Genomic DNA, 10,613 nt, shown 5'->3' with positions numbered 1-10,613 from the left:
TTTGGACTCTGTGGGAGAGGGAGAGGGTGGGATGATTTCAGAGAATGGCATTGAAACATGTATACTATCATGTAAGAAACAAATCGCTAGTCTAGGTTCGATACAGGATACAGGATGCTTGGGGCTGGTGCACTGGGATGACCCAGAGAGATGATATGGGGAGGGTGGTGGGAGGGGGGTTCAGAATTGGGAACTCATGTACACCCGTGGTGTATTCATGTCAATGTATGGCAAAACCAATACAGTATTGTATAGTAAAAAAAAAAAATAATAATAATAATAAAAAGAAATAGAGGAAAACAACAGAATGAGAAAGACTAGAGATCTCTTCAAGAAAATTAGAGATACCAAAGGAACATTTCATGCAAAAATGGGCTCGATTAAGGACAGAAATGGTATGGAGCTAACAGAAGCAGAAGATATTAAGAAGAGGTGGCAAGAACACACAGAAGAACTGTACAAAAAAGAGCTTCATGACCCAGATAATCACGATGGTGTGATCACTCACCTAGAGCCAGACATCCTGCTGTGTGAAGTCAAGTGGTCCTTAGAAAGCATCACTACGAACAAAGCTAGTGGAGGTAATGGAATTCCAGTTGAGCTGTTTCAAATCCTAAAAGATGATGCTGTGAAAGTGCTGCACTCAATATGCCAGCAAATGTGGAAAACTCAGCAGTGGCCACAGGACTGGAAAAGGTCAGTTTTCATTCCAATCCCAAAGAAAGGCAATGCCAAAGAATGCTCAAACTACCGCACAGTTTCACTCACCTCACATGCTAGTCAAGTAATGCTGAAAATTCTCCAAGCCAGGCTTCAGCAATACGAGAACCGTGAACTTCCAGATGTTCAAGCTGGTTTTAGAAAAGGCAGAGGAACCAGAGATCAAATTGCCAACATCTGCTGGATCATGGAAAGAGCAAGAGAGTTCCAGAAAAACATCTATTTCTGCTGTATTGACTATGCCAAAGCCTTTGACTGTGTGGATCACAATAAACTGTGGAAAATTCTGAGAGATGGGAATACCAGAGCACCTGACCTGCCTCTTGAGAAATCTGTATGCAGGTCAGGAAGCAACAGTTAGAACTGGACATGGAACAACAGACTGGTTCCAAATAGAAAAAGGAGTACGTCAAGGCTGTATATTGTCACCCTGCTTATTTAACTTCTATGCAGAGTACATCATGAGAAACGCTGGACTGGAAGAAACACAAGCTGGAATCAAGACTGCTGGGAGAAATATGAATAACCTCAGATATGCAGATGACACCACCCTTATGGCAGAAAGTGAAGAAGAACTCAAAAGCCTCTTGATGAAAGTGAAAGAGGAGAGTGAAAAAGTTGGCTTAAAGCTCAACATTCAGAAAACGAAGATCCTGGCATCTGGTCCCATCGCTTCATGGGAAATAGATGGGGAAACAGTGGAAACAGTGTCAGACTTTATTTTGGGGGGCTCCAAAATCACTGCAGATGGTGACTGCAGCCATGAAATTAAAAGACACTTACTCCTTGTAAGGAAAGTTATGACCAACCTAGATAGCATATTCAAAAGCAGAGACATTACTTTGCCAGCAAAGGCCCATCTAGTCAAGGCTATGGTTTTTCCAGTGGTCATGTATGGATGTGAGACTTAGACTGTGAAGAAAGCTGAGCGCTGAAGAGTTGATGCTTTTGAACTATGGTGTTGGAGAAGACTCTTGAGAGTCCCTTGGACTGCAAGGAGATCCAACCAGTCCATCCTAAAGGAGATCAGTCCTGGGTGTTCACTGGAAGGACTGATGCTGAAGCTGAAATTCCAATACTTTGGCCACCTCATGCGAAGAGTTGACTCATTGGAAAAGACCCTGAGCTGGGAGGGATTGGGGGTAGGAGGAGAAGGGGACGACAGAGGATGAGGTGGCTGGATGGCATCACTGACTCAATGGACATGAGTCTGAGTGAACTCCGGGAGTTGGTGATGGACAGGGAGGCCTGGCGTGCTGCGATTCATGGGGTCACAAAGAGTCAGACACGACTGAGCGACTGAACTGAACTGAACTAGGCTAATGGAGTGAAACGTTTACTGAAAACACGAGAGCGGTCTACAATGACTGCCTAGCAACTTCTACCTCAACCCACTCTTCTAGAGATGGAGACTCTAGAAGAACTGCCATTACGGGGAAAGGGGTGATGACTGATCCGGCTTCTTCAAGCTGTGTAGGGACAAGGGGATGGCAGTTAGGTTTTCCACCTGTGGGGCGATCCAGTGGATCTCAATATATCCTCTTAGGCTCCACTTACATAACCATTTGAAGTTTGATAGCTTCTATGCAGGACATTACAAAGCAAGAGAGACAATTTAGAATATAAGGGCCAAAAAGCAATAAGAGCAGAATACGGCTTCCAATGAGGACCAGGGGTTTCCACAAGATGGAGGCTGATATCCAGCTCCATAAGCCAGTCCCAAGAGGAGCAGCGGAATCAGCCATCTCCTGGACTTGACTTTTCATATCTTGAAGAGAATCAGACGCATTCTGTGAGAGTCATGTCTATGTACACAGCATTCTGCACGAACTGTGGCACGGGTTCCACTCTGTGCAGACATTAATATACCTAATGCCATTCTATTTTGGAGTACAGCTTTGCACAGTAAAGCTTGTTCTGAATTTAAGGCGGCAATCGCCATCGTACTATCATTTAAAGCTTGTCTTGTAAAAGTAGTCAAGGCTTCTACTTTGAGCATTATGTCAGTGGTGTCAAGCGATGGCACAAATATTGCAGCTAGGTAGTTATGGTGGAACCAAGATCGTGTCCAAAGGGCCCAGATAAGTAACTCTTTTAACGCAGCATGCTCAGACACACACTGCTCTATTTTGTTCTTCTTAATGTAATAATGACCTCTCAAGTGCCTTTAGATTGGACACAGGCTAATGTTCTCATTTCATGGGCACATGATTGTGCAATGTTCCAAAATTGGTCAGACTGTTGGGTCTGTGGAGCCCTCCCATTATCCTCCATTCACAGACTGCTTTGGTTACTGTCACCCTTAGATAGACCCGATTTTCAAAAGGTATGTCATTCTACTCAAGATCAAGCCAAAGATTTAAATGTCCTTAACATGACTTTATTGACTTGGTGTAATAATATGAATGGACTGGGACACAATTTACATTTTGATTATGATCAAACAGAAAGAGATACCTATAGCTATTATATAAAAGAAACAACCAATACTAGCCATGCCCACAGAGAAATTAAAACTACAAGATATACCGCCCAACAAATATACCAAACTTGGCACCAGGATATGTGGATAACTCCAGAAAAGGTACAATTGATAAAAACAGCTCCCATTTGTTGGGGACAAAATAATCATACCAAGTTATATCCTGACAGTACTAACCTTTAGAATTCTTACCAAAGCCTTTATGTAATCAAGCAATAATAGCAAATCACATGAGCTCAACAGATTCAGTCATATGGCCAAGGGCCAACTGGGTCACTGTAGAGGACTCATGCCACTCACTGTGTCTCCCAGGACTGCTGCTGCCAGAACCCCAGTCCCTGCAGCAGGCCACTTCTGACCTGTGCCTCCACAGGAGACCCTCAAACACACAGACAGGCCTGGCTCAGTCTCTGTCTTGCCTGTTTTACAAAAGTATTGCTTATTGCATAACCACACATGTGACTGAGCTTTTCATAGAATGATGACATATAGTTCCATATGAGATCAATGATTGTAATAGTGTAACTCTGGACATGGGAAGAAGGAACAAGAGGGAATATTTTCCTGGACCACAAGAGGCTACTGAGACAGGTGGTTTGGAGCCTTTTGACAGTGTTAATGAGACCTAGTCTAATATTAGCAGCATACTGAGTGGCCTGTCAGTGAAATCTTTGCCAGACCTGGGAATAAGCATTCTTAGCACCGTGAAAGGGGATGAGAGAAGTAAACAGTCAAGAGCAGCCTTGGGGCAAAGCCCTTGGTTCCCCATCACTGGATACACACAATATCTTTGACCTATTTTGCAATACTGAAACCCTCTGCGGGTAATGGTTTAAAATAGTAAGCTACCCACAGGCATGTAGACCCCAGATCAGTTGAACCTAAAGAATGACAATGTGGACTGCTAGTTACCTCACTACCAACCCATCAGAAGAATGTCCATGAGCTGATCACGCCCTCTTTGAGCAATTACTATAAAACTTCTCACTATCTTCCCCAAGTGGGGACACATGGTTTTGAGAGCATTAGCCCACTGTGGCCCCCTTTGCTTGACAAAACAGTAAAGCTATCCTTTTACACTTCACCCCAAACTCCATCTCTGAGATTTGATTTGCCACAGCTGTACAGAGAAGCCGAGCGTTCGGCACCAGGTGTTTCCTGATGCTGCTATTACTAAAATGTCTTGAACTCTCTGTGCTGATGTATAAGAAACTGTTGGCCTTTTTAGACTGGACTACTTGTCTTCCAGTCTCTATTTCTCAGGCCAGTTCCCTAATGGGGAGGCATCTAACTGTGCTAAAGAGATATAACTAGACTGAGATAAGTCCATGAACACATGTCAGCAAAGCTCTGAAAACACTAATTAGCCTTAGGACAGTTACATGTCCACTTTGATGCCTCTGGGTCTGCTTCACACCCAGAGCAAAAGGAAGACCAGCCCAGTCTGGAGCTGACAATGCCCCAGCTGCCCATTCCAAAAAAATTCAAACCTAAGATATATCGCATCATAACTTGACCAAGAGCCAGGGACAGTCAGACCTATAACCCTGACTCCAGTAACTCACTATATGCACATAGGAAGACAGTGTTATCCTACACAGCCTTCCAGAAGGAATTTCCATCTTGTAATTGTTCAGAACCAACTATGTCAAGATTCACCTAAAGATACAGCTTCATTAACTCATAAAGCATGAAACCCAGAGGTGAGAGCCTTGAGAATCATGCACCAAAGTTCAGGGAATGGTCAGACAAAGAAAAACTTGGCTGAGAAGCAGAAATGTCTTTCAAAGAAAACAAGAAGAGCCTGCAGTCCCTCACTCGCCTTTCCTGGACAGCTGCCTTCTTTTGAGATGCCCAGCTCATTTGCCCCTATTCATCACAAGAGAAGCAGCTTCTACCTACCTTGCATCAGCCAGAGAAAAGGAATATCAGTTTTTGGAAGGTAAATTCAGGGGACTGGTTTTGGGGTGATGAATTCCTGACAGTCCCCCAGAGTATTTCCAGGGCAAAGTACAGTTTTATAAAGAAGTTTATATTTTAATTTGTCTGTCTGTAAAATCCATCTTCATGAAATTTTGTATTCTTTGAGCCTTCCTGTTCCTATAATGATCTAATGAACTTGATGGTGTATAACATTATAATCGGGCTTTAAATCGGTCTTGAATATTGGTGTTTTTTAATGGCTCAGCCTGTAGAAGGTATGAAGTCATAGAATCCTAGGAATCATCTAAGCCAACCACTGGTTTTGCAACTAGAGTATACAAGGAGACAGAAGGTGAGGTGACTAGTCCAGAGCCACACAGTGACAGAGACAGGAATTTAATCTACCCCTGACAACAAGTCCAGGGTTCTTGTCACATCTCTGGTGGCCAAAATGGGACTGTATTTTGAAATTTTGACCATCCAAAAAGTGAACATTGGAAGACTATTTAAACCTCAGAGATGAATCTCTTGGCTTCCACAATGACAGGATGAAAAGTAAAAGAGAATTCAAAAGGAAGTGGATAATGGAATGGCTAAGTCACTTCAGTCGTGTCCGACTCTGTGTGACCCCATAGATGGCAGCCCACCAGGCTCCCCCGTCCCTGGGATTCTCCAGGCAAGAACACTGGAGTGGGCTGCCATTTCCTTCTCCAATGCATGAAAGTGAAAAGTGAAAGTGAAGTCGTTCAGTCGTGTCCAACTCCTAGCGACCCCATGGACTGCAGCCTACCAGGCTCCCCTGTCCCTGAGATTCTCCAGGCAAGAGTACTGGAGTGGGTTGCCATTGCCTTCTCCTAAAGGAATGGGGAAGAAGCCATTTATTTGTTCCTAATTTTAAGAGCTAAAGTGACAAGCCTGCTCAGAGACTGGAGTTTTGCCTTCCATGACTGCAGCAGGACCACGTAGTTAAACTGGAAAATGAGACGAAGAGGATTTGTCTTATCCAGGTCAGTGACAGTGCATCAGCCAACCCCTGCCACGCAGCAGTTTCCTCCTGTGTGTGCCCAGAGTCACAGGGTGTTTCCTGCTGAAACTGAGTCTCCTCCAAGCCACATCCCAGCCCCTCAAAATCTCTCTTTCTGGGCCTTTCCCTGAAATTAATTCCTGATAGATGGTATAAAAGACAACCAAACCCTGCCATTTGACAGTTTCCTTGTGTATCTGTCTAGAGTCACAGGGTGTTTCCTGCTGAACCTGAGTCTCCTGCAAGCCACATCAGCCCCTCAAAATCTTTCCTTCTGGGCTTTGCTCTGAAATTAACTCTTGATAGACGGTATAAAAGGCCAGCTCCTCCAAGCAGAGAAACTCCCCCTGGCTGCCACAGGATGCCAAGGCACTCAATAGGTAAGACTCATTGACTTAAATTTTTCCTGGTGTCTGCAAAGTCGATGATGAAATTTCCTAAAGGCTTCTCAGAAAGCTTGGTACAGTAAGTCTCCTACATAGGAACCTTCAAGTTCTGAACTTTCAAAGATGGGAAGGTGCATGCTATCAACATCAGGTGTTAGTGAAATTGCACCTTGCCCTCTATCTCCTCTATGTTGACAGTCCTTCAGCTCTACCATCTCCCATCTCCTCTCCCTGCTCCAGTGAGTAACTCTTCTTGCCTGTTCACTAGGTTCCAGTCACTGTATGCCAGCTGTTGTACTATCCCACTGCACTTTTCAAGGTACTGTACTGTAAGATTTCAGACGTTCTATTGTATGTGCTTTTTGTGTGTTATTTGTGTGAACAGTATTATAAATAAACCTATTATAGTACAGTATTATGTAGCTGATTGTGTTAGTTGGGTACCTAGGCTAACTTTGTGGGACTTATGAACAAATTGGACTTACAAATATGCTCTCAGAATGGAACTCATTCATATACAGGGGGCTTACAGTACTGGATTTGGACTTGTCATCCTCCAGCATTCTCTAGCGCCAGATTCAGCTGCCACCCTGGAAGGTCATCCCTGTTCAGTGTAAGGGAGAATATTATTGAATTCATTGTGGGGAAAAGAGGCCTCTCTGAGTCTAAAAAAAGAGTCATAGAATTGTAAACTTTTAGGGCTTGAAGGTACCATATTCCTCTCATCCATCCTGTTTGGGAAATAAAGCCTAAGAGAGACCATGTGTCCCAGACACTCAGAAAGTTGGGGAAAAATAATACGGAATGATGCCCCATATGGTGTTCTTGAGACTGATGCAATACAGTATGATCTATAGTGAAAATTTTGTGGTGTTTAAAGTGTTGTCTATCATAGCCAGGCATATCATACCTTCATCTTGTTTCTATCAGTATTATCTCATGCTATCTACAGAAGACCTGAACATCTAGTTAACCCTGAATGTTCTAGGTATCTCCAAAGTCTTGTGGACCCTTGATTCTTAATCAGATTTATAAATTGCAGCAGTATTTAAATGTGTTTCATCTGAGGAGAATACAGAGTGATTGAATCATGGTTTTTTTTTTTTTTTTTTTTATGGAGTTGGGTAACCCTGGACTTCCCAGGTGGCTCAGTGGTGGCTCAGTGGTGTAGAATCCACCTGCCAGTGCAAGAGAAGCAGGTTCAATCCCTGGGTAAGGAAGCTCCCCTGGAGTAGGAAACGGCCACCCACTCCAGTTTTCTTGCCTGGGAAATTCCACAGACAGAGGAGCCTGGTGGGCCACAGTCCATGGGGTTGCAGACAGTCAGACACAAAAGAGTGACTAAGCAGGCAGGCACATAACCCTATGGCTCAGAGGGATTTTTTCCTGCTGTAGAGAGCTTGATAGAGCTCTCTCTTTTCCATTTTCCTCTTGATACTGGAGCTGCTCGAAAGATCAAATAGAGTGTTCCTGGGGGTGATGGAGAGTCTGTTGGTTTTCCTTCTGGATCATCCCACCACCTTCCACAGAGCACTCACCGTTCCTTTCTCAGGGCTTCCTGCAGCCCTTTTGGTGACTTCCCAGCAAAGTCTGAGAGCCCAGCTCTGGGAGGTCATGGTGCTCAGTGTGGTCTGTAGACTAGCAGCATTGACATCACCTCCGTGCTTGTTGGAAGTGCAGGCTCTCAGGCCCCTTCTGATTTAAAATCTGCATTTAATAAGGTCCCCCAGTGATTAGTAGCCACATTAAGGTGGGGAGAAGCCTATTAAGGGACCACCACCACCCTCTCTCTCTGTACCATCCAGATGCTGAACTCCTCTGCCCTGGGAATTTCATTCATTCAGTGTGTACGCAACACCTATTATGTGCCAACATTAGGCTTGGGCACTGAAAAAACCACAGACAGTTCTTGAGGAGCTCAAGGTCTGGTAGGGGAAATGCATGAAAACAGTGACAGCAAATGTGAATAAAGTACTCTGGGAAAGACAGAAAAAAGAATGACCTCACTTTGCCTGGAGAAATCTGGTACACTTCAGAGAGAACATGGCTTTGGGCCTGGGTTTTGAAGGATGAATAGTTTATTTGACCAAGAAGACTTTGCATAGGAAAGACTGTGAGTAAGAGGCAGGGGACTGTGGAAGAGCCTGGCATTTGAGAGGCAGAGGTTGTGGTTTTGTCTCCAGATAATGTTTCATCTATCAGGAAAAACTTTAAGCTTTGATGCAACCCAAAGGGCCTGGAAAATGATTTCTTCCTTGAGCATGATGATAAGAACGTGGGTGAATATCCAGACGTCCCAGAAGCATCTTAGCTCTGGCTGCAGACAGTGTTCCTCTGGGATCTTTCTGCATACGCGTTTCCCAATGGCATGACCTCGTGTTTGCTTGGCCTGGTGTTCTCTCCCTCGTGCTTCCTTCACACCTACCAGGAAAGATGATCCAGAGATGAAAAATAATTTAGCTTTGGCTTTGAGGTTCCCTCCCATCAATTTTCAGTGAGGGGAGTATGAAGGGGGTTTCAAGGAAAGGAGAGGAGAAATGAGTCTCTGAGGACTTTTTCCAGTTCAGATTTCTCAACTTTTATTTCTTGGCCGACGATATAGTTCTTCCTCAGTCTATCTCAGCTGATGCCCTTTTCCATAGACTAACCTTTCACTTTTTGTTTTTGATATCATGAAATACGTTAGTCATTGAAAGAATGATATAATGAATACTTGTATATGCCTCAGCTCTCTTTAAAAATCAATGATATGGTGGCTGCCAGGGCCTGGGAGAAAGGGGGATGGAGGAGTTGGTGTTTAGTGGGTACAGAGATTCAGTTTTGCAAGATGAAATAGTTCTAAAGATCTGTTGTACAACAATGTGAATACACTTATCACTGCTCTACTGTCTGGTTAAAATGATTAAGGTGGTACACTTTGTGCTATGTGTTTTCACCACAATTTAAAATCAATGACGCTTTGACTCCAAATCATCACCTGTGTTTGCCTGAAAAGGCAGATTTCTGCTGGCTCAGCGGTGTCCCTGAATCACAAAGAGGAGGACTGCGTTTCTTCTCAAGCCCACAGAGGTGTAAGGACAGGAGCCCTCTGAGGAGTCAAACTGTTTTTCTCTTGGGAAGAAAACTGTGCCAGGGAGGTATTTAGTCATACTTTGCCCTTTCTTTTCCTACAGTTAGCTTACAAAAAGCACATCCAACAAGATAAAAATCATTCCGGGGATCATCCAAGGTCAGAGAAAAAGAGTGACAGTCCAGTGGAGGCTGAAATTTCCTTAGAGACACGGTTTACCTTTTCTGGAGATTATCTGGAGAGTGTCTGGAAGACCGCCTAGGTGGTCTCTCAGGCAAAGCCCCAGAACCACAATTTCTCTTGGGGAGCCTTGAGTAGACATGGAGCAGCCAATCGGAGGTCGTTTCTGGAGTCTATCTATTGCATCTATTGAATGCAGACTACAGGGAGAACTTGTGCGCTCTTATGAACAGTCTAGATACATGATCGTTCCATCTGGACACGTGGGTGCCTCCCAGGCTGGAGCTAGAATCTCCTCAAAAGAAGCTTTTTGGGTCTGTTCCACCAAACCTAATGAACACTCTGAGCCCCAAAGCCCCTCATTGGCAAACAAAGCTGCCCGATTTTAATCTGATGACTTAGTTTAAATCATGAGTTAAAGTTCATGATGAAGGCGTTGACCTAAGAGCAGGAATCTCTCCAGGCAACCTGGGACCCAGCTGTGAGCTCTGCCACAACTTTCGTTTTCTTGTTCCATCAAGTCAGTTCTTGAAGGAGGGTGAAGCCCTGCCAGGTCCTGAAGGAAGGAACTGGGTGTCTGCCTCTGAGGCTCACTCCCCCGGGGCTGGGCCAGAGCAAGGATGGCTTCCAGGGAGCAATACATCCTGAGGGGACAGAGGAAGGGCACTCCAAAGATGTGTTTCAGGTTTGGTGACAGCATTTGTCACTGGTCACCAGACAAGGTCAGGATCTTGGGTCAGAATCAGATGTCCTGGATCACCTGGTCCAACCCTCTCACTCATTCGGGCCAGGGGCCCAGAGATGTTAAGTAATCTGCCCAATATCACA

At 44.4% G+C, this 10,613-nt stretch overlaps 1 protein-coding gene across 4 annotated transcripts in view; it reads left to right on the top strand.

The window, feature by feature from the left end:
• Nucleotides 1-6,383: 6,383 nt before the first annotated feature.
• LPO (lactoperoxidase) overlaps nt 6,384-10,613 on the top strand; it is a 30,435-nt gene continuing 26,205 nt past the window's right edge. For 3 of the 4 annotated variants that reach the window (XM_040244231.1, XM_040244233.1, XM_040244234.1), the window contains exon 1: nt 6,384-6,529. In XM_040244231.1, coding sequence (XP_040100165.1) covers nt 6,511-6,529 — 19 coding nt within the window. In that variant the 5' untranslated portion in view covers nt 6,384-6,510. Of the gene's footprint in view, nt 6,530-6,837; nt 6,855-10,613 lie in introns of those variants that run through there. The other variant, XM_040244235.1, reaches the window with a different exon arrangement.

The sequence above is a fragment of the Oryx dammah genome, unplaced genomic scaffold (genome assembly GCF_014754425.2).
Source record: "Oryx dammah isolate SB20612 unplaced genomic scaffold, SCBI_Odam_1.1 HiC_scaffold_8, whole genome shotgun sequence".
NCBI lineage: Eukaryota > Metazoa > Chordata > Mammalia > Artiodactyla > Bovidae > Oryx > Oryx dammah.
Note: the sequence above shows the minus strand (reverse complement) of the source record. Positions and strands in the feature narration are given on the sequence as shown.